The sequence below is a fragment of the Phaethon aethereus genome, assembly GCF_964289735.1.
Source record: "Phaethon aethereus genome assembly, chromosome: 1".
NCBI lineage: Eukaryota > Metazoa > Chordata > Aves > Phaethontiformes > Phaethontidae > Phaethon > Phaethon aethereus.
In genome coordinates, this window is record NC_138575.1 from 206,503,154 (window position 1) to 206,528,271 (window position 25,118).

General features: G+C 41.8%; 1 protein-coding gene across 2 annotated transcripts in view; it reads left to right on the top strand.

Moving 5' to 3' along the window:
• The window catches only part of PDGFD (platelet derived growth factor D), a gene marked incomplete at its 3' end in the record, with an annotated part of 147,648 nt that extends 122,998 nt beyond the window's left edge, over window positions 1-24,650 (top strand). For both annotated transcript variants that reach the window (XM_082008308.1, XM_082008309.1), the window contains exons 6-7: window positions 11,949-12,163; window positions 24,516-24,650. In XM_082008308.1, coding sequence (XP_081864434.1) covers window positions 11,949-12,163; window positions 24,516-24,650 — 350 coding nt within the window. The remainder of the gene's footprint in view (window positions 1-11,948; window positions 12,164-24,515) is intronic.
• Between the last annotated feature and the right edge of the window lie 468 nt (window positions 24,651-25,118).

Consider the following 25,118-nt stretch of genomic DNA (forward strand, 5'->3'; position numbering starts at 1 on the left):
CTTAAAGGGGACTTATGAGAAAGATGGGAGATGGGAGCAGGTTTTTTATCAGGGCCTGTTGTGGTAGGACAAGGGGTAATGGTTTTAAACTAAAAGAGGACAGATTTAGACTAGGTCTAAGGAAGAAATTTTTGACAATGAGGGTGGTGAAACCCTGGCACAGGTTACCCAGAGAGGTGGTAGATGCCCCATCCCTGGAAACATTCCAGGTCAGGTTGGACAGGGCTCTGAGCAGCCTGATCTAGTTGAAGATGTCCCTGCTCACTGCAGGGGGGTTGAACTAGGTGGCCTTTAAAGGTCCCTTCCAACCCAAACTATTCTGTGATTCTATGATTCTATACAGTGTCATAGAATATAAGCAGCCAACTTGGCCTACAGTTTCCAAGACATGTTGCCTTTCTGGTTTTGAGCTCAGCACTTCAAAGGAATCTGCATTAAAGCCCTGAGCACCCGTCCAGTGAAAACTGAACCCCTTTTCTTTGTTCCATTTTGGCACATCAGAAATTTCGTGCAGTCACAACAGCCCATGTTTTGTGAAAAACATCACCTGACTGTCACTGCATAACTTCTGAGATCGGTTTGATCTCATTTAGGAGTCCGTGAAACATGAGCTGTGTGTCCCTTATTTCCAGGCTGGATTTGGCACTGATAGACATGTATACAAAACCAATAAAGGACCTTTTTTGATTATAAGAGAAGCTGATTAGAAACCTGGATCCTGTACTGGTTCCGCTCTCCAGATTTCATTTGATTCTCCAATCATATTTGGCCTAGTGCCCCATATGTTTAAATGACCATATACATATAAAATAACATTTACTTCTTTATTGATGCTGATCATGTAGGCTAGAAGTATCAATGTGATCTGGTAGTGCTCAGAAAATTCAGATGCATAAACATTTCTCCATTTAGTATAAATGTAGTTCAGCTTCTTGCATAACAAAACATTGTAAAAGACATAGAATTTTCCAGTTATTATTTTAACACTTGATTTATTTTAATAGGACTTTTTTTGTTGCTGTCTTGGTTACAGAAATAAGCAAAAAAAGTTTTATAACAGTTTTTCTTTTGTCCTCAAACTATCAGGCCAAATTCCCTCACTGTCAGCAGCATTCTGGACAAAAGTACCTACCCACAATCAAATCTTTAATAAATTTCAGTTAAGAATTTTTATTTAATCATAAACTTTTGACAAGATTAAAGGCTTGGTTCTCGGATGATGTCAGGAGTAGGGAATATCTTTAACAAGTCCTTAAATGAAAAATGCTTGGTGGCTTTTAAACATAGACACTGTGGATCTCTGAGGAATGTTTATAGGCACTAGGATAACCTTGCAGCAAAGAGAGCAATAGATTGCATCATCATTTATTTCAGCTACCTGTCTGTTTCTGCTTCCAGATTGGGTTCTATTCTTTATCCTTAGTTAGAATAGCCCTAAGGCAGATTAGAACAATTTGATATAGTCTTTGTCTATCCTTCACAGCGTTTTCAGAACATGTCATATAAATGCTATGAATGAATCACTAATGATTTTGCTCCTCTCCAACTCTCTTCCCATACCAAATTGTGCCATGAAATTGAGCTTAAGAGGTGGTGTTGCTGAATACCAATTCTTATAACAGGGATATGTGATAAATAACATGTTTTCTTAATTTGGTAATTAATAATCCAAAAAGATGAGGATCAGGGTCAAGGGAATAAGTAGTACAGTATTTTAGTATAGCTGAACCTCTCAGAATCACAGAATAGATGAAGTGGGAAGATGCATCAGGAGACTGTCTAGTCCAACCCCCCTGCTCAAGACAGGGTCACCAACAGCACGTTGCTTGGGACCATATCCAGTCAAGTTTTTAATATCTCCAAGGATGGAGACTCCACAACCTCTCTGTGCAACTTGTGTCTCACCACCTTCGTAAGAAAAAATAAAGAAAATTTTTTTTTAAACTTTTAAATAAGTTTTCCTGGGGTACAATTTGTGTCCAATACCTCTTGTCCTTTCAAAGACTCTGGCTCCATCTTCTTTACTCCCTCCCATCATGTATTCATACACAGTTATAAGATTGATCCCTCCCTGGATAGCTCCTGCCAGAACCTTAAAGATGAAGAGTGTGTTGATTAAATCTGTATGTATGATAACTTCATTCCATCTACAGAATCTGATCTGACACCTTTGCAACCCTAATGCAACTCTATTGAGTTAAATGCATTTCTTTCTATTTACACTATTGCAGTGAGGTAATAACTGGCTACAGTCATAAAGGATAATAAAAAATGTTTTTACAAATATATTAACAACAAAAAGAGAGCCAAGGAGAATCTCCATCCCCTACTGGATATGGCGGGGAACATTGTCACCAAGGATGAGGACCAGGCTGAGGTACTTAATGCCTTCTTTGCTTCAGTCTTTAATAGCCAGTCCAGGTATCCACAGGGTATTCAGCCCCCTGAGCTGGAAGATGGGGATGGAGAGCACAATGTACTCCTCATAATCCAGGAGGAAGCAGTTAAGGACATGTTAAACCACCTGGACACCCACAAGTCTATGGAGCCTGATGGGATCCACCCGAGAGTACTGAGGGAGCTGGCGGAGGAGCTTGCCAAGCCACTCTCCATCATTTATCAGCAGTCCTGGTTAACAGGGGAGGTCCCAGAAGACGGGAGGCTTGCCAATGTGACACCCATCTACAAGAAAGGCCGGAAGGAGGATCCTGGGAACTACAGGCCTGTCAGCCTGACCTCTGTACCGGGGAAGATTATGGCGCAGTTGGTCTTGAGAGTGCTCACAGGGCATGTGCAGGACAACCAAGGGATCAGGCCCAGCCAGCATGGGTTCATGAAAGGCAGGTCCTGCTTGACCAACCTGATCTCCTTCTATGACCAGGTGACCCACCGAGTGGATGAGGGAAAGGCTGTGGACGTTGTCTACCTGGACTTTAGTAAAGTCTTTGACAGCATCTCCCACAGCATTCTCCTGGAGAAACTGGCGGCTCATGGCTTAGACAGGTTTACTCTTTGCTGGGTGAGGAACTGGCTGGATGGCCGAGCCCAGAGACTTGTGGTGAACGGCGTTAAATCCGGCTGGCGACCAGTCACAAGTGATGTTCCCCAGGGCTCGGTTCTGGGGCCGGTCTTGTTCAATATCTTTATAGATGATCTAGATGAGGGAATCGAGTGCTCCCTCAGCAAGTTTGCAGATGACACCAAGTTGGGTGGGAGTGTTGATCTGCTGGAGGGTAGGAGGGCTCTGCAGAGGGATCTGGACAGGCTGGATCGATGGGCAGAGGCCAACTGTATGAGGTTTAATAAGGCCAAGTGCCGGGTCCTACACTTTGGCCACAACAACCCCATGCAATGCTACAGGCTTGGGGAGGAGTGGATGGAGAGCTGCCCAGCAGAAAAGGACCCAGGGGTGCTGACTGACAGCCAGCTGAACATGAGGCAGCAGTGTGCCCAAGTGGCGAAGAAGGCCAACAGCGTCCTGGCCTGTATCAGAAAGAGTGTGGCCAGCAGGAGGAGGGAAGTGATCGTGCCCCTGTACTTGGCACTGGTGAGGCCGCACCTTGAATACTGTGTTCAGTTTTGGGCCTCTCACTACAAGAAGGATGTTGAGGTGCTGGAGCGTGTCCAGAGAAGGGCAACAAAGCTGGTGAGGGGTCTGGAGCACAAGTCTTATGAGGAGTGGCTGAGGGAAGTGGGGTTGTTTAGTCTGGAGAAGAGGAGGCTGAGGGGAGACCTTATCGCTCTCTACAACTACCTGAAAGGGGGTTGTGGCAAGGTGGGTGTTGGTCTCTTCTCCCAAGTAACTAGTGATAGGACAAGAAGAAATGGCCTCAAGTTGCACCAGGGGAAGTTTAGATTGGATATTAGGAAAAATTTCTTCACTGAGAAGGTGGTCAGGCATTGGAACAGGCTGCCCAGGGAGGTGGTGGAGTCATCATCTCTGGAAGTGTTCAAAAAACGTGTGGATGTGGCGCTTCAGGACATGGTTTAGGGGACATGGTGGCGCTGGATTAATGGTTGGACTTGATGATCTTGAAGGTCTTTTCCAACCTAGTGAGTCTGTGATTCTGTGAATAACCACATGAAGTTTTAAATTTAATTCTACATATGTTCAGTGATGTTTGCTGTTAACCACTCCAGTAGAAGTCAACTATAGAATCACAGTAAAACCCAGACTGGAAGAAAACGAGAGAAAAGGAAGAGGAAGATACACACTTACGTATTCAAACTCATTAAATGAGAGGCCTTTTGTAAGCTATAAACTACAGTGTACACCTCCTACATGAAAATATGACAAGTAGATATTTCAAAAAACCTTGCAGCAGTTGTAAATATACTTAGAAAGGTTTGTTAGCCATTGCTGCATTTTAGAAACTCTGAAAGTATGAATATTCATCTTAGACTCTTAGGAAAAAAGCAGGTCATACCAAATAAAGTATATCCCGTAAAAGAATTCCTTTTGCACTGTTGATTTACAATATGTTGTAGCCAACCTCAGTGCCATAGTAATTTGGCTATTTCAAATATAAAGCATCTCTAAAAGGATATCACTGGCTAGTGGGTTATTTAATTCTTAGCAAGAACACAGGTAGATATAATAAGAAAACAGCCATACTCCTACAGTTATGTTGAGCATCGAGACAAATAGGTCTCTCTTCTTTTAGAGAGTCCTAAGGAGCATTCAGACATGTTTGAAAGAAACTTCTTCCTGCTGTAGTTTAAATTTTTGAAAGCATCAATGTATCTGCTTGATAATATTGGAAGAGCTCCTCAGAGAGACTGTTGTAAACAGTTCCAACCATCATTTAGCTTTTCCACATGCTTGTTTGCATTTATCTTTTGTTGTTCACTCCGAAGTTTTACATCCCGTTGAAAAAGGCTTTATAATTTTAGAAAGACCTCTGCTTGTGAAATGGCTTGTGTACAAATGAAGAAAGAAAGGAGAACGAGAAAGTTCACTGTTTGTTTGTCATCACAAGAGATCCAAATGTCTAGGGGATAGTACCTAGAGAAAGGAGTCATCTTTAAAAAGGAAGGGGATTTTTCACTAAATAAACCTAGGAAGCAAGAACACATGTGGATAGATACATTCTGATAATTAACAAGACTACACATGACTCTGAGCTCATTTTCTTTTTCAGAAATAGTATGCAGGAAGCCTTTGGCTATCAGAAGAAACTAATCAGGTGGGACATTCTTGCAATAACATCTGTCTGCAGTGACAGCTTTACAAGTTAAATAAATAAACACTTGTATAACCACGCGGCTCTCTAGAAGGGGAGTAGTGAGTTGAGACCACAAGTCTTCATGGAATGTTTCTTCTATCCATTGCCAAACAGGTTCCCAAGATCAGGCAAGTTTTGCCATGTACTTAAGAGTAGTTTTTAATTGTCATTACTTACAATAGCCTAGCAAGAAGTTAAAAATTTAACTCAGGAATGTAATTTCTCAGGTATTTGCAAACACTGGCCAATAAATTACTGCAAATGTCCATGCACTCTTCCTTGGAAGTTTCTGGGATGTCTGCCAGCAGGTTTAACTGCACCAGACGGGGGGTGCAGGTATCACAAATGCCAAAAGCCTACTCATTCACGGCAAATGTGAATATTCCAAGTAGGTGGAATACCTTCTCCAAAAGGTGTTAATTTGAAGTATTCCCAGTGCTTAAAAAACAGGGTATTTCTTCCACCCTTCCTTAGTTGGGAACCAAGTTGTCTTCTGCATGCAAACTGCACACATTCATTCATTTCACAGCCTAATTCAGATCTACATCCGTACTCTTCCCCCTCTGCGTCAAATGAGATTTTCCCTTATGCTTTATGTGACATTATTGTCAGTCACTGCAGTGAAAGCTTTTCTTATTAAACCCTTTTTTAAAATGCTAGTGAAACTTGCAGCATATTATTTATCATTGGAATAAGCTGTTCAATTCCATTGATGTCAATGAAGCTATGTCCATTTATGACACTCATGGTTTAGTTTGCTACTTGACCCATACCACAGCTGATAATTGGTTTGCCAGTCTATAATAGGCGCATATAATGTGAACCTTGTTTCATGCAGACAGTTATAATCCCACTGAAATTCTGATCTCTCATTTCTCTAAAATATAGTTGCTGTATTGAGGAGGTTTGTCTTGGCATTGTGATTCTGTAGTAAATCCCAATCACAGCCTCTTCTCTCGAGCTCCAACAAGAAAGACTTGGACAGATCCCAAAGTTTTCAGATATATTTAACAAAGTGCTTATTGTGGTATCATTAAGCAAGTGCAGTGGAACAGTGATTACCGTCAGTCATATGTGTTGACGACTAAAAGCCACAGGGTTTGGTCAACATTTGGTATGGAGAAGAATAATGTCATCAGTGTCAGTGCATTTAGGTGATTATTCTCTTCTTCTGGAGGGGACTCAAAACTGGACACAGTACTCCAGATGCAGGTTCACAAGAGCTGAATGAAGGGGAGTATTCACCTCCCTCAACCTGCTGCCACATTCGTCCTAATGCATCTCAGTGTGCAGCCTCTGTCGCTGCAAGACAAACAGCTGACTCATGTTCAACCTGCTGTCTACCAGGATGCCAAGGCTTTTTCTGCAAAGGTTCTGCTTAGCCAATGTGTCCCCAGTCTGGACTGACGTGTGGGGTTATTCCATGTCAGGTGCAGGAATTTCCATTTATCATCACAACCTCATGAGGTTCTTGCCAGCACATTTCTCCAGCCTGCTGAGGTCCTTCTGAAAGGCAGCCCTGCAGCACATGGACAAATTTCCCTAATGTGACGTCACTGACAAACTTGCTGAGGGTTCACATAATTCCATTGTTCAGATCACTAGTGAAGATCTTTAGCAGTATTGACCCTAGCATTACCACCTGAGGAACACTGCTAGCAACCAGCCACCAGTTGTACTTGGAGTTGATGACCATTTTGCTCAAGCCTCTTGGACCTTCTGGTTATCCAACTAATTTGTAGTCTACCTGTCCCATTATATCTCAGCAGTTTGGCTGCAAGGATTCTATGGATCACTGTAAAAAATCAGCAGATGCCTCTGCTGCTCTCACTTCATCCAGCAAGACAGTTGTCTTATCATAGCAAACTCTCAGGCTGGTCCATCAAAATCTGCCCTTGGTAAATCTATTCTGGCAGTTCCGAGTCACCCTCTTGTCTTTCATGTGCCTAGACATTGCTTCCAGGAGGATTTACCCTTTAATTTTACCATGGGCTGAGGTTATGCTGACTGGTCTGCACCTGCCCGAATCCTTCTTGCTTTGCTTGTAGATGGCCTTGACACAGAATCATAGAATCATAGAATACCAGGTTGGAAGGGACCTCATGGATCAACTTGTCCAACCTTTCTTGGCAAAAGCACAGTCTAGACAAGATGGCCCAGCACCCTGTCCAACTGAATCTTAAAAGTGTCCAATGTTGGGGAATCCACCACTTCCCTGGGGAGATTATTCCAATGGCTGACTCTTCTAATTGTATAAAATTTTCATCTTGTGTCCAGCTGGAATGTCCCCAGGAGTAACTGGTTCCCATAAGTGGTACATGTGGTATCAGAATACTGTGGCAAGGTGGTTACCACATCTTGCACCTCAGCTCTGGTCTGTGGCCGATGCATGAAAAAAAGTGTAAAATGTTCAGACATGACAATGTTAGGGCCATGTATGAATTAGGAACAGATAAAGTGTTAAAAGAAACCCTAACAGACTGCCTGTCTTTAAAATTCGCCAGTGACCAGCAGCACAGCTTTTCTCTCCTGTCCAATCTTTAAGGCTGTCCCTTCTGAATAAGACATGGTATTAGCTGCAGTCCCGCATTTCAGTGCTTACCTCTGATTAAGATCAATGCTTCAAGGTGAGAACATGCCATAGCAAGGATGGATTTAAGCACAGGATTTGAGGGGGAGGAGAGGGTAAAGACTATACCCCAAGTATTCAGCTTACTGCTCCAGTGCATCTTTTTGTGTCTGCCTTGCCTTTAAATTGAATCTCTGATGCAGACGTTCTGTAATAACACTTTGAAGTTATTTGCATCCAGCCTACAGAACCTTTTAGTTCTAGTTTTAAATTAAGGACTCCAGTGGTTTCAGTCCTTGGTAAGTAAAGCAGCAGGATTTCACAGCAATCACACCAAGGCTCGGTTACATTTTAGTCACAGCAGTGAAGTGATGCATGAAACTGACTGTACTGTAAAATCTCATTGTTATATGGCTGAGGAAATGGACTGTCTCCAGACAGTGAAACAATCCCAAGACAGAGAAAAATGCACATCGAAGCTTTCAGCGGAGAGTGTTGGTCAGAGCAAAATGTGCTCTTTTGTTAGGGAGCTGCAAACCATGGTCTAAAGCTAATTAGGCAATGGGAGCTGTTCTTGGGTGTCAGTGTGGTACTACGAGAGTACAGTATACGCTGCTCACAGAAGACATTGTACACTCACCTTATCCCACCAAGTGCTGGATTTCTGTAGAGCAGAGTGTAAAACAGTGTAAGTGTTTACCTCCAAGTGAATTTTTGTGGAGGATGACTTGTGTATGTCTTAAGCCCTCTGTTTAGTCTTTCCTTCTCTGCTTGCAGTTATTTATTTTCATAGTATCACTAAAATAAGACCTTTCTGCTATTGTATTGGTCCATTTCAACATGAACTCTGATACTCGAGATATGCCAAAGTGCAGAGATACATCTTAACTGATAACTCTGGGATTTGGGATCCTGAAAACTGCTAATAAGTGAGGATCAGAATGCCTTGAGTATGAAACCAAGGAGAACTCATGCAATTTTCCATTGGAAAATTTCCCATAGGTTTTTAAAAAATGGTTCATCGTAGAAAATTACACTAAATAAAATGTATTTGCTCCTGGTTGATTTCAGAATTCCTGAAGAATGCATCCAGAAAAAGTTTTGAGCCCTCGTTGAAAATAGCTGATTCCTTCATACTGCATAGGGAAAAAAATTATCCTAATTATCTGGTTATTCCCTCCTATGCTTCGAGCAAGTCAACAGCTCTCCACAGTACTGACTCAGCTACAGCCTAAGAGACCGGCAAAGACTTCTGAAAGTCATCAAAACGAGGCTTTTGAAGGCTAGTGAGCACAGCCTTCCCTCCAGTGAAAGCCCTTTGCCAGGTCGCCCCTTCCCATTTAAATTGAGCAGCTTGAGTACTGCAGCTAATATGTGTAAAGCTGTGATGGATAGAATATGCTCTCTGCAGGAAAGCCACCCCACCCTGGTCCTTTAAATGCTGGTGCTTTCCCCCTCCGCCAGTCTCCTTGCAAAGACTCATTTCTGTGTTGATAACACAGCAGTGATAATAGGTATCAGCTCAGTGCAGGAAGGAGGGCTGTTGCATCTGAGGGGAAATTTCATCTGTGGTAGAGCAAATTTTGTTCAGTCCCCTGGACTTCTTCTGCCGGACACAGACATCAGTTTATGTGACCTGGGTCTGGGCCCTCTTTAATGACCCGTTTGTTGCTGAAAGCCTCGTTTCTTGTGCTACCTCAGCAGGAGGCATTGCAATCATGGGCTGAATTAAGCCTTTGAGCATTTTATTCTAACTCTGCCTAGAGATGCACCATCTGCAGATGCTGTGCTAGTCCACAGCCAGCCTGTCCCAACAGGAGCCTGCTCGTATCAGTATCCGTTCCCCTGGATTGCTGCCATGCCAGAGGGTGGATGATGAAGGCTTTCCCCTCAAGAAATCTCATTATTCATGAAGGCAGAATATTCTCTTCCCTCTTATTCCTTTGATTAATTTTTCCTTCATGTCAATGAAATTAATAGTAGTCAGATGCCTCTTTGCTTTATCGGTCAGCAAAGCTGATGGCAAAGGTCCCGATGAGAATGTTTCGAGGAGTGGGGAACACTTCCCTGTGAGAAGAATCAGCCTGAGAGCCTGCAATGAGAAGGAGGGGGCTTTGGAGAGTGACAGCAGAGAGCAAAATATTATCTGTTAAAAGAAAGAAATCAATATACTCTGGACTTCTAAGTCCTGGCTGTGGACATTCGGAGTGCGTTTTACCCGCAGCGCATGAGTATACCAGCAGCCCCATTGATTTTGTGCTTATATCAGGAGGGTGATCTACACCTCTTTTGGAGAGATGCTGGCTCTCTGGAGAGAACCACTGAGATTTCATGGCGAGATGTGTCACAATTGCTATAAAATTGCAATTTATCTGCTGAATTCTTTTTGACTGAGATAACTCCTTGCCAGAAAGGTGAAGCTGCTATGTTTTTCTATAATAGCAGTCATGACATTTACGTACCCTTGCCTCTTGCGTATCTGCCTTGTGGATATCTCCAGGCCAGAATGTAAAGGTGCGTGATATTTACAAATCACAGCTTTTTCCACAATTTACTTTGTGATGTTGACAATGGCTGAATCACAGAAGGTATGAAGCGTTGTAGTGCTCCTGTCTTTTTTGGAGGTTTTCACATGTTTGTAGTAAGGAGGAGCATAGGTGCACTCAGGACCAGGTTGTACAGAGCTATTAAACATGCCTGTGAAAATCTGATATGTTCACAAACACTAGACCGTTAGCGCAGTTCTCATTTGAGCTGTTGCTGTTTTCCTGTGGATGTATCTGTTATAAAATACAGTTTGGGGTAGGAAGGGATTATGTTTTGTCTGCTTCACCCTCCAGTTGTTTTCTATTATTTTTCTTTGTTCAGCTTAACTTATATTTTGAGTGTAATTTACTTGGCTTTTAAAAAAGAATTTTCATATAATTAATGAATTGTCAGTAAGACACGGTGTTTCTGGTTTCCAGTTTTCCATTTTTTACTGAAATTTTAAGATTTGAATAAAAGGAGATGAATTCTTCAGCTTTCAAGCTTGATGCATTTTAATTTTCTTTTCAAAATGCATTATAATTTTCTTTCTCCCAGGAGACCTCACTTCTCAACACAAATTCACATGTGCTCCTGAATGAATTGTTGAGTTTTTTGAACACTTAATTGGTGGACAGAATCCTAAGGAAAAGAAGAAAGTAGAAAAGGAGGGAAAAAGAAACCAGAAGACTCATATAGAAATAAAACTCATTAAATTTATTACTTTTATCTGTGTTACAATTGTGTAAAATGTATTTATGGAAGGTTTCTTTTTTGGTTTTGTTTTAGCTTTACAAGCTAAAGCTACAAACAGCACTTAAACTCACAGTTGATGGTCTATAAGTTATTTTTATGGTTGGCTTTACTGCTTGTTTACATGACGCATCTCACAGAGATACCAGGCATTTAAACACCAACCAACTACTGGCATTCAGTGAAGCTCATTAGTTTTAATTGTTTATTTGTATGCCTATTATAGTAGCATTTACCAACTGAAATTAATATTGCCTAGATTGATCTCCCCATCAGTTATCTAGACTCTATCCATAAATAGTACAGACAGGCAACTTGAGAAAGCAAGTCATGCCACCTGTCCGAAATGCCCTTTTGAGGAAGGGATGAATCACTCTTTGAAGATGTTTCTCTTCTGACCACAGGAAGAGCCTTGTTTAGTGTTTGCCTTTTGTATGCTGCAGTTAGGCCAAAGGAATTGCGCCCGTAATAAAAAACCAGAAGCTTATCATCTAAGTAAGCCAGGTATAAGCAGGGGGAGGACGACAGTAGCGAAGGTGGAATCTCTTACCCAAGGATCCAGCAGATCAGTAACAGTGCAAATAAAATAACCCATCTTCAGGTTTCAGGCCAATATTATACTTCGAGCCTTCCCTTCACTTTTACGGTCAGCGGCAGCTCTGCTATGCGTGTCAGTGGGAGTAGGATGAGAACCTGGATGGCCACCTGTGATGTTTTAAAATTGGTGGGTTTATGTTTATCTGTTCAGAAATCACTGCTATATTTCACATATTTCCCGGCCAGGCAACTTTGTGTTACTGGCTGCCTGGGGAGCAGTATAAACCAGAGAAATGTCCCACTCAAACCTTACTAACGAATCCTCTTTTGCATTGCAGTTGACCTGGACAGGTTGAATGACGATGTGAAACGTTACAGCTGCACTCCGAGAAACTACTCTGTCAATTTAAGGGAGGAACTGAAGCTGACAAATGTAGTTTTCTTCCCCCGCTGCCTCCTCGTCCAGCGCTGTGGAGGAAACTGTGGCTGCGGGACTTCGAACTGGAAATCCTGCACGTGCATGTCAGGGAAAACAGTGAAAAAATATCATGAGGTATTTTCACTCTTTTTCTTTTCTTTGGTACTTCTTTTGGGTATTTATTGCTTGCGTGGATTCTGAAGGCTTTTCTCAGAGCTATGTGTGCTGTTTATATTGATCATCATGTGATATTGATCATGCTATATCATGTTACATCATTGTGCTATATCATGTTATATTATCGTTATGATGTTATATTATCATGCTTATATTGATTATCACGTTGGATCTGCAGTGCAAAAATCAATGGGCAGAAATGATTGACTGCAGTGAAGTGTCATAGGCAAAGACTCTGTCATCTGAGAGACACCAGAGAGTGTGGCCACTACTCTTCATGAGGCGAAGGATCTGCTTGGGCTTCCAGGCAGGTTCAGGTAGCCTGAGAGTGAAGCCTAGACTTAGACAGTGGGATTGCTCTTGCTGTCCATGCTAGATACCAGCTTGGCGTCTCATGGAGCAGCATTCACACCTTCCACTGCAGTAAGCCATAGAGAGCTGCACACCCACGGAGTCAACATGCAAGAAGGCCTGACCTTAAATAAGTTTAAAATTAATGTCTTTAATGTCACGTTACATTATATACATAGCAGCACAGCTTCAGGATACTGCAGCTTCTCTTTTTTCCAGAACTTCCACTATTTTCTTGATGAAATTCTGTCTTTGGGGTATACGGTGGATACAAATAATCGCCCAGCTATTTACATTTGGAAGTGGTGAATGAGCAGAGTGGAAGGAGGTTATATAAGTGTTAGAAGGGGGTGTTAATGGGTATTTATGGGTAAGTTAATTTAGAAGCAGTCGGAGAGGACTTTTGCTGTGTGGATCCTACAACAGCATCCTAGTGAACTTTGTTGCAAGAGTGAGGCTTACGTTTGGGCTGACTGTCACCATCAAAGGACTGGTACAACCACTGGAAATACTCTTTTTAGTAACACAGAGACATGTGTTCCTTGAGGCATTTGACTACACTTCCTCTTGCTTTGTGCTATATATTTTAAACTTATGACCATGCTTGGAAATGGCAATTAAGTCTAAAAAAAAAAGTAAACTCTTTTCCCTTCCAGATTTATTACCCGCAGGAAGCAGCTGAATCTTTTGGCTTTAGCTTTTTTCCCACTCAGCAATTTTTCAGGATGGCAAAATTTTTGCATAAGAACAAAGTCCATGATATTTATTTTTAACCCATTCAGAACACATGTAGAGAGGTAAAAAACGAAGAAAGAGCATTTTATATTCTTGCCCCTAAATCAGTATTTTCAGAACCAGACATGAACAATGTTCACTGAAGTGGATACATCTAGGAAAGCTGCTTGGTATTATCCTTTCAATTGTCTCGAAGAAGGTAGCTGCATGCCATACTGACTTAATTTCTGACACGTCTTTTGTAAGAGCCTGACTTGCCACTTGGCTTAAGTCTTAAGTGAAAATTAACTTTATGGACTTTAAATCTGGATGTGATGTGGACTCATACCGTAAAGGCATTAACTCGAGAGACCCTAGGGCTGCAATAGCAGAAGGCTGTTGAAGGTCAGACCTTTGCCTCCCTGTGAGCAGTGTGGTTACTCTTTTCTGAGGTAGGAGTTTCTTCTCACAGTTAACAGCAGAATACAGTATACTCCACATCTGCTAGGACTGGAGAATAGTTAATATTTTATCTAATTTTAAGCAAGATGCAGGGGATGACCCTGGTAATTACAGAGCGGAAAGCCTTATCTCAGTGGTAGAAAAGTTAATTGGAAAAAAAATTAATAGGTATAAAACACCTAGATGACTATGAGCTGATAAAATGAGCTCAGAATGCCTTATGTATGAATAAATATTTATACAGCACCACAACATTGTACAAGAATGCTAAAAGACCTGGCACTTCCTTCAGAGACCAAACGGTCGACCAGACAAGATCAGATATGGATTAGAAGATGGTTAAGAGATCAAGAGCAAAGAGGTGGAAGAGATGAGCGATTTTCTACATAGGAAGTGGCTATCTGTGGGTGCCCCCACCACGCGGATTAAGTGTTATTTCATGTATGATCAATCTGGAGGGAGGTGAACGGAGAGGTGAAAAAAATGACAGCACAGGAGGTAACGTACTTTTAACGGCAGAGAAGGCTGCGAGGGATTTCAGAAGGCATATGTAACTATTTATAAATGCAGATTAGAAAAGCAGCAAGCATTAGGATGAGCAGTCTCAACTATTTATTCTTATAACACTGGAAATGTTCAAGGCCAGGCTGGATAGGGCTTTGAGCAACCTGGTCTAGTGGAAGGTGTCCCTGCCCATGGCAGGCGGGGTGGAACTTGCTGATCTTTAAGGTCCCTTCCAACTCAAACCGTTCTATGATTCTGTAACGCTGGGTGCATGAGGGGAGGAGAGAGAAATGAGGGGTGGAAGTTGGAGTAAAGGCCAAGTAATGAATCACTTCAGGAAAACAGTTTTTCAGTGCAGTGGTGATGGGAGACAAGCAAGTGACAGTCTTCTGCAGGAATAGAGGTGAACTGGTAGTAACGCAGCAAATATTTATTATGGCCTGGGTAAATTATACTGGGTTTTGACTGTTGGTGCTTAGAAGGATACAGGCAGGAGTAGAAAGTATTTACAGTAGCAGAAAACATACATCAAGAGAGATACAGGAGAAGACACAAAAACATTTGTAAGGAAAGTGACTCAAAAGTTTTGGATCATTTCATTTAGAAAAAACTGAAGAGAGTACATGGTGAAAGATGGAAAATAGTGAATAGTACCCAAAGGGAAATTAGGTCTTCCTAAATAGTCTTTTCCTTAAAAGAACAAGTAGAGTCTGAGAGAGATTGAAAGGGAACTAATTTAAAATGATAAAAAGGAATTTGATTTTTTTGCTCAGTAAATCTATATGGAATTACAATTCTTAAATATGAGTGGTGCATAATTTAGAAGGATTCTGAGAGAATTAGAAGTATAAACTGAAGAATCATGGGTCACATCTGTATCAGAACTTAAGCCAACTATTGACAATACCTAAAAAAAATCCCAAATAACTGATTAAAAACATATTATCAAGACTTTTTTTTTTCATCAGGTGTTTGGCAGCATGCGGTGCTGGGACACCAGAATATCACACTAACCAGATATTGGTCAGAACCAGGATGTCATGACATAAGTCTGACACAAATTAATCACTAAATTCAGGAAATTCAATATTCACACTAATAAATCACTGCTAATTTATTTCACTAGTCCTTTGTTCTCTGAAAACCATATGAATTCAAGACAGCGTTTCAGCTTTAACATTAAATGGCTTTTGTAAGTTTAAATTTAAACTTAATCCCTTAGGGATGAATTAACAGCTCACTGAGCAGAAATTTAGCCAAGTGGCTCCCATTAACATGACTGGAAGTCATGCAGATAAATTCATGTATGACATTCTAAAGATGTGTCCATTAATTTCAGTTCAAAATATTTTCCACTTTATTATTATTATTATTAGCCATGCACAGCTAATCAGTTTTATACTTTATTCTCCTTCAACACTTAACTCTAGTTTTATTTAAATGCCTGGGAGTAAAAGCATTGAGGAGGGGCCTCTTGACGTGCCAGTTTTAGAACCATGGAACTGGTTTACTCTTTTCGAAGTCAATTTGAAACCCGCTAACCTTAACCAAAAAACTTTTAGTTGCATAACGAAGGACAGTGCTTCACACTTTATGAAATCCCCAGTGCTGTTAATTCGGTTAAAAATCTCTGCTTTCTGCTGCAGGAGAATGTAGGCCAGATTCACACACGAGTCTCAATTACTTTGATTTACTTGTAGAAGACACCAGAAGGAAGTATAAGGTGCTGGAGCAAAGGCTGTGTTTGTAGCAGCCGAAACTGAACCCTGCAGACCCCAGACCGCTTCTCTTGCCAGGCTCATTTTACCTGACCCCTGTCCTGGAGCTTCTTCTGCTGAGCTCCTGGACCCACCAGAGCTACTAGTCCTGCACATGGATATGCTTGTCCTCAACAGCAAAAATGTGATGGGAAATCACTTAGAAGTTGTCTGGCGTTTCTGAGTCACCTCGTATTTTGGGGTGAGAAAGACAGGCAGGCTCCCTTTTGGCTTTGTAGCCAGTGCCTTGCAGTGCTGGAGTAGCTTCATGCAGGCAGCTGTGGGGACACAGATGCCCAGAGGGTTTGTTCAGAGAGAGGCTTCTAGTCCAGAGAGATTTCAAGGTTATCTTCTCCTTATGCTCTTAATGTTTTTTAGATCCCCCTTAGTTTCTATTCAAAGCCTCAGACGGTACTTTTCGCCGAGCACTCCCTCCTCGTATCGCAGGACTGACAGCTATCACGTGTAGCCTTGCATTTCCCCAAGCTGCGAGTGCTGCTCCAGTTCCCCGAACAGATGGTACAGCTCTTTGCTATCATGTCCAATTGTAAGGAATAATGCAACAGCAGGGAAAATGAGAATTCCACGGTAAGGGGTATCTTTTTCTTTATTGCCCTGGGAAATGCTAATAATGAGATCTCGGGTCTGTTTATAACCTGGAAGTTTGCCATAACTTTACCAAAATATTCAGCAGTTTCCAGAAGCAAACGGGTTCATAACTTGAGTAAACAGACAGTTTTATGGGTGGGGTTTTTTTTAGGAGTCTTGTGATGCTCTGTGGTTTTCCATGGCTTCTGGGTTTGCCTGAGACCAGAGCTCATGGACAAATACTCATGACTTACCACATAGTGTCACGAACCTCGCAGACCAAACAGGCCAAGTGCTGGCAGTCTCTCAAAATGTCTCTCAGGCACAACCTACCATTAAGTGATCCTGAGTTACGTCGCAGGGCTCCGTGCAAGGCAAAGACAAAGCAATTCCTGGAAATGGGTGCAGCACACCTTAATCGAATGCTCACACCTACTGCTGCCTAACTTGCTAAGGGGGAGCTGAAATGAAAACCTGTTTTTGCATGTCGCCGTGCGTTGCTTTGGAAATGCCTGCCTGGAGCTGCTCTTTAAAGAGAGAGGGGCTCTAAACCTGGCGATCCCCCAGCCCAGGGGAGGTGTAGGGCAAGTCAGGCCAGGGCTCAGTTCAGCTTGGGTGGCGGCTGTGCCGTCCTCCCAGCATGCACACACCTCAGAGAAACAAGAAATCGGTTTCCCCATCTCATTGCTGTAACTGATGAGATGTGAAATGAGTTTCCGTGAGGAATAAATGCTCTTAAGGTAGCAACCAGAATTTGTCAGAGTGTATAAACCTCCACGAACACAGTGCTGAGCAACACAGCTAAAAAGCGTATAAGGAAAAAAGCGAAGTGGTGAAAGCTGATTGCATCTTTACCTACTTGTCTCTCCTGTAGACTGATGCATTTTTCACTGTCTATATGGTGCTTCTCCACCTGTCCCCATCATCCCCTTTTTGAAGTCCTATACCTCCACTCAAGTTTCATGTTGACTGAAGCTTGTCTGGTGCCTTCACAGGACATATATGCAATTAACTCTCAATGACAAGGTTTAGATTAGTGTTAGGGTGGCTACTTCATAACCTATTGCTGCCCTGAGAGAGGTAGCAGGCACCTCAGGGTACCTTCACAATACTAAGTCTTCACACAAGTTTCTGGGGCATAGAAACAGCTTTAACTGGACCCAACATTGTACTGGGAAAACAAGACAGTAGGGAATATTATTGGGGAGAAAAGAACAGGGGAGCAGGGGAGAAAATAAAAAGGTGACATGGGACTTCAGTAAGACAGAGGAGTTGTTGCAATGGAGTTAAGAAATGTAACTAACACAATTTGGTGTTGTGGGGGCATTTCCTTTCCTTTCCTTTCCTTTCCTTTCTTTCCTTTCCTTTCCTTTCCTTTCCTTTCCTTTCCTTTCCTTTCCTTTCCTTTCCTTTCCTTTCCTTTCCTTTCCTTTCCTTTCCTTTCCTTTCCTTTCCTTTCCTTTCCTTTCCTTTCCTTTCCTTTCCTTTCCTTTCCTTTCCTTTCCTTTCCTTTCCTTTCCTTTCCTTTCCTTTCCTTTCCTTTCCTTTCCTTTCCTTTCCTTTCCTTTCCTTTCCTTTCCTTTCCTTTCCTTTCCTTTCCTTTCCTTTCCTTTCCTTTCCTTTCCTTTCCTTTCCTTTCCTTTCCTTTCCTTCCCTTCCCTTCCCTTCCCTTCCCTTCCCTTCCCTTCCCTTCCCTTCCCTTCCCTTCCCTTCCCTTCCCTTCCCTTCCCTTCCCTTCCCTTCCCTTCCCTTCCCTTCCCTTCCCTTCCCTTCCCTTCCCTTCCCTTCCCTTCCCTTCCCTTCCCTTCCCTTCCCTCCCCTCCCCTCCCCTCCCCTCCCCTCCCCTCCCCTCCCCTCCCCTCCCCTCCCCTTCTTCTTCTCCTCCTTCTCCTCCTTCTCCTCCTTCTCCTCCTTCTCCTCCTTCTTCTATCCTCTCCTCTTGCTTTGCTTCCCTTTTTTTCAGAGAAACAAAGCAAACCTTTAGGAGGCACTTGGGAGAGCAGACAATAATTCTTACTCTGTCTTTACACAGGGAAACATAAGATACCGGAGAGAAATTATACGAGTGCCACTGACACAACAAAGGAAATTTGCTAAGGGATTAAAAAGCGCTAGCATCATCAAACCAGTGTGCAAGGAGTATGGTGTGATTGTTGTATGTCCTGGGGTTGATAGTACATGTATAAATGAGATAAAAGGTTGTTATGGTAATAAAGGCACAGAATTAACCTGACAAAAGAGTTAACGCATAGAAATGTTATACAAGCAGCAGCAATGGGATTTACTTGTAATGCAAATATGAGGAAACAGAATGAGTCAGAAATGGCTCCTAGGTCACAAGATGAGCAGAGAGAGCACAGAGGTGCAGTGAGAGAAAAAAGATTCATTTTTTACTAAATGAAAATTAAAGTTCTTGGGAAGACATCTGTAAGTTAAGCAAGTGGAACATCCTGTGATATATGTGCAGTCAGAGATGCAGTTTGGGAAGGGGGAACACCTATATTTGGTCCGTGAAAAAGCAATAGCTGGAGCCATAATGCATGACAAGATCACCAAAAGTGAGGGTCTTGCTGATGTCACGTATGTCAAAAACATCATAGCTTTAGTGACTTTCAGATGCCTGAGGTTTAAGCCAATTAATTTTTTCCCCATGTTTGCTGTGTTAAAAACAGGTGGTTCTTATTTATACAAATAGAAAATAGAATCAATAATCCCATCTAAATTTAATAATCCCTTAGTTTGAATGCTACCAATCAGCAACCAAACTCTTTTTTCTTGTTCCTGATATCCTATAATTATCTCTGGTATGAAAGAATATAGCTTTGGGTCTGTGTTGTTATTTTAGGCTATGTTCCTACTAGAATAAAGGTCCTTATGCTAAATTATGAAGCACATTCCCAGAATGCTTGGTTTCTTATGCTCAGAGCACAGCTAAACTGTGTGTGACCTTTGGATTAGATAACTTCCAAAAATTGCGCAGTAAGATTTTTCATCTGTATCAGAACTTGGATCTCTGTTGAATGTTTTGCACTTTTGATGCTTCCTCTTTCATGAATTTCAGACAAATATAATTTGGTTTGCATGCTAGAATGATGGTATTTTTAGATGAGCAGAAGGAGATTAGATAATGCTGCATAGCAGGATTTTAAAATAAGTTCTGCAAAGTACAAATTTCACTATCTAAAATAGCATCCAGAGTTACACTCCATCCCCTGTCACTGGAATATGAAGCTAACTAGATATTTGGTAAGCCGTAGTGATGTTATTGATTATCTGTGGTCTTCTTAAGCTAATCAGAAAAGTAAGAGAGCTAATTTTTGAGTGAAACTTCAGATTTCTACTGGTGTTTAAACTACTGATCAAGTAACAAAGAATGGTACTATTGCTCCTAATAAATAAAGTAAAAGATAATAAGTAAAAAATGGCTATAAGCAACTGGATAACCCTTTTTTTTTTAATTATTTTTAAGAAATGTTGACTGGATTTCCTATTTCTATTTGCATTTATTAAAACAGAAATTAGCCATCATGGACTATCACGGCTAAATGTTGCCTGCCTTCAAAGGTAAATGATACATGGCTAGGACCATCAGCGAATGCCGGAGGGAGTGGTTCACCTCATCTGGCTCTACCCATGTAAAGCTGAGAGTCCAGCCTTTGAGCTCCTTTCTTGATTATCAGAGCTAGCCCCACCTGAGATGGGTGTTTTAGGTGAATCGTTCTCTGGAGTCACCTCTTTATTGCTGCTTCTACAGGAAAACACCAGGTATGGGTCAGGGTGAACAGGCTATCTCCATCTGGGTCCTTTACCCAGCAGTCATCACCACTCTGCTCTCCTCAGCCCCTGATCATGAAGTGCTCTTACAGATCTGCTGAGATTAGAGGGGCCACTGGGCCGTCAGCCCTGACCTCCTGTGCTCCATGGGCCACTGGAGAGCACCCTGCTGCCCCTAAAGCAAGACCCAAACTTGTACTGTATGCCTTCTGGAAGGGCAGCCATTTTCCGATGTCTTCAAACAGGCTGGAAACCCCACGGTTCCCTGAAGGGCTGTCCAGGCGATGACTTAAACAAGCGTGCCCTAATTCCAGTTTGAGGGTTTCTGGCTTCAGCCTCCAGATACTGGTTTTTGTGATGGCTTTGCTCTCTCATTTAAACAGTCCTTCAGAAGGTGGCATCCAAATTCAATGCATAATCAACGAGCAAGACTTCTGGCAGGGAAACTTATTTAAGCATTTTCTTTATATTTCATTTACCACTGCCCCGAAGGAAAATTATGCAGTGGCCACAATCACCTCACCTAGAAACCTCTCAGATGCTCAGGCATATCTACAAAGTAAAATGCCATCCAGTATATTGGTGTGCTCCTACGGAGCTCTCTGCACAAGAAATGCAACAAGGCCCTGATACTGTTTTTTGTATTACCTATAAACGCCAAATCCAGCTCAGAAGCTAAGTCCTCTATCTTGATTTTTATTTTTTTATTGCTTTAACAGTTTTATGACCATAATTACCTCAGTGTTTGATGAGGGGGATATGGCTCTGGCTATATACTATTTGTAAGGCCATGATCTGAACTGCTTAGACACCATGTTTTGATGAGTAGTGGCACACATTGCTCCTTTAATTTGAAAACTTCAAGGTTATTCTTCTTTTTTGCCCACACAAACCAAACATTTTGAGCATTCCAGACCTTCCTCACATCCATATTTTCTGACAACTACTGATCCCCACCAAAAAAGAAGCAATAAAGTGTCTGGACAAAATTTCCTTGAACTGTTTTCATTAATTCAGTAGTTCCTCACCTTTAAGGACCTGGCCATGTAATGAAGAAACAGCAGCTATTTTCAGAATAAAGGGTTTTCTTTCAACTGCTGTGGTCACTTCCTGATTCTGTTCAATTCCCTTATATTTAGCTGAAACTAAAACTATTAGATGGAAGCTAGACTGAGAGCTTTGAACATCAGTTCTGTGATCAGCTATTAAAGCTGTCCAATTTCAGCTGTGTTCAAACACTGCTTTCCTGTCTTGTCTGGGAAGCGCCTGCCAATTCATTTTTCTACTCTTATCAGCAAAGCCCATATACTGTTCTCATGTTTCTTAATATAAAACACAGGGAAAATCCCCAAGCTGTCAGGAGGTCTGTTAGCTTAAGTACAGCCCACATCTTTGCTCTGATCCCATGGCATACTTTCATTTGCTGTCGATTGAAAAAAGCAGATCTACCCACACATGATCTTGCAAAGTGACAATCATGTGAATTTGTCAGATTTTGATGAAAGGCTTCTTTAAATAAATAATTTTATCATAGGTTCAGCATCAGCAGCTCTACTTGATTTTGCAAGTACATTTTCTTAAAAAAAAGCATCTTCAAAGATGCGGTCTGTTTTCAGCTCTGTAATAATCACAACAACCTGCCTGGGTTCAGTTCCTCTCTGTTTTGGATGACAGCGTGGTACAGTGAATTGTCCTGGTGATTTAATGCATATATTGAGGCAGTCAATGTTTGAAATCAATTAAAATCCATAATAATTTTGTTGCTTTGAAAATAAAGGAAGAAAGAAAGAAAGACATGTCTCTGCATTTCTAACAGGGAAAAGTAATTACATTTTCCCAACATGTTAAAGCAACATGTCTGTACCTTGCTTAGGCACAGCCCTTCCTCCCAGTATCCCATTGGTTAAACATAAATTTTATCACAAAAGGGAGGACAAATTAATAGACTCTGTTCAGTGCTTCTTGCCTTTGTTACATCCCATAGCTTTCCTGCCCTCCAGGCATTAATGGTAGAGAATCACAGAATCACAGGATCATTAAGGTTGGAAAAGACTTTCAAGATCATCAAGTCCAACCATCAACCCAACACCACCCTGCCCCCTAAGCCATGTCCCGAAGCACCATGTCCACACGTTTTTTGAATTCTTCCAGTGACGGCGACTCCACCACCTCCCTGAGCAGCCTGTTCCAGTGCTTGACCACTCTCTCAGTGAAGAAATTTTTCCTGCTATCCAATCTAAACCTCCCCTGGCGCAACTTGAGGCCATTTCCTCTCTGTAAAAATAGAGGATTATTAATTAACGGTATTATCTGTAGTTAGGGGACCTGTTACTCAGGGCAGAAGTGTGGTTGTTTCCGAGGTTGAGACGCTAATGATGTTTAGGTCCCACTCCCCACTTGACCAGTGGCTTTAGCAGGTGATAGACAAGACAGAATTCTCTCCATCTTTTGAACAAGCAAGACAAATCTAGCTGATCTAGCAGTCACTTGGCCAAGCTAGCGTGAGTCAGAGCAGCCTGCCAAGAGGTGAGATGTGTTAGCTCTAGTACTTTACCAGTGTGGGATTTCTGGACTCAAGTGCCTGAGGCCACAGAGAGCAGAACAGGCCAGCCTGCCTACCGCCAGCTGTGGAGCTTCAGCCTTGCTTTCTCCGCGTCCTGCTCCCTGTCAGTAAATAAGTGGTTTCAAAAGGGAAAGGCCCATGTAATGCCACTGGTATTTTTTCTACTGATATGTTGCAGAGCCTTGAGCAAATCACTTTCAGAAGCTCCATCTGTAGAAGTTTGACAATGATGCATGTCTTTCTGTGCAATATGCTGTGAGATTTAGGAAGAAAAATGCTGTGGGACAGTTCAAGTGTTCTTAGTCTTAACTCATTTGTTGTGGCTAATCCGAACTAGTATTTGAGGTTCAGGACATAAATTGGAAATTAATCTCTCTTTTGTTAAATTACTGTAGGCCTATCAACAGCAAACTAATGAAACAAAGCAGATAATTTCCTCCCCTCAACCTGCACCACCATGCTAGTGGGGGTACGAGCTCTTACACAGCTACTCAACCTCCAGTGGTGGGCTCGCAAAGCACGCCCCTGCAAACCGCCATCCTCCTCAGCTTTTTCCAGTCCATGGTTTACATACTTGCACTATCACAGACGGTTAGATAGGACACGGTATGCCTGTTTTCCACAAGACCATTTTCAGGGAATCATAGCTTCATATAATAATACAAGTTGGAAGGCAGCTCTGGGGGTCATCTAGCGCAATTCAAAGCAGGGAGAATTTTGAAGTTATATGAGGTTGCTTTAGAGCTTTGTCCTGTTAATTTTTACTATCTCCAAGGTTTCTGCAACCTCTCTGGGCAACCTGCTCCATTGTATTTTCTTCCATATACCCAAACTGGATGTATTTCATTGCAACTTGTGTTCATTGCCTCTTTTTCATCTTCTTTATAACCTACAATCCTCTTTTTTAGGAGTCTCCAAGTTATCTTGCCTAGATAGAATTTTTTCAGAAGCCTCTTATGTGATGTATAGGAAATAATTTTTGATTGTTTGTTTTTTTCACAATATTCACAGTAAATTCTTAAGAAATTATTTAAATTGAGACAGAGATTTTTAAGATAAACCATCAAAAGTCGGATTCCAGAGAAACTCAATGACATCTGGCACATATTTTGCAGAAGCTCCATTCGTCTCCTTCTGCCTCCCACAAGCATTTTATTTTTGGGCCAATTCTAATGACATGTGCTTCAGAAATTTTAAATTGCATAAAAAAATATTCCTTGTTCTTTAGAGCAGAAATATTATACAAGTGAGAGAAGGGGCAGAGCAATTCAAATATGTATGAGACTGCAAAGACGAGGCTAGGGAAGTATGCTTGATAATTTGCATGCAAAGGAGCAACTCTGGGCATGGTTAGGGAACTGCACAATATGAAGGTACCTGATATAGGAAATAATCCAATCTGTCAAAGCTCCAGGACAAACAGTACAGCAGGATGTCACACAGTGGAAAGAAAAAACTGGAAGTAAAACAAAAATGTGTCCAAATTAATGCTGGTCAGGGCCATTAAGATCTGTTGGTGCCCTCAGGTCCCCAACACTGTCATTCTCAAATATGTAACAGTGTTTTCTAATCAATGCATTTCTGTTGGTCCTCCCAGGTGCTGAAATTCATCCCTGAGGCTGGGCATTCCAGAAGAAAAGGCAGAACCAGGAACAACATGGCCTTAGTAGATATACAGCTGGATCACCATGAGCGTTGTGATTGTATCTGCAGTTCAAGACCACCCCGATAAAAGATAAATAAATAAATAAAACAGAAAAAAGAAGACGCCCTAATTGCAGCTTACTGGACATTTACTTTTAAGCAGGGTTGCTCAGAGGACCTTTACTCACTAATCATTTGAACTTCGCTACTAGCCTGCCTTTAAAATTAGCCAAAATGATTGCTGTGTTTCAGCGTAGCTGTGCTGGTTAGTGCCATGGCAGCTAAACAGGTATAACATAGATTTATGTATCAGCATCCATGAATATAGGATTATGGGTATCTGTAGCTAGATTCTGAGGGCTGAGATTTTCAAAGCCCACTTACAGCCCTCAGGCACACAATGCCCCCTGAAATCAAACACCGGTTGTGTAGGTCTTTGTACTCGCTGAAAACCGTTGTTTCTGTGTCGCACTCACCAGTTCCTACACTCAAATTCTGCTGCCATTTCTACCTGCTCAGCTCTGCTGACAGTCAGTCGGGGTTTGTGGGTATAAAT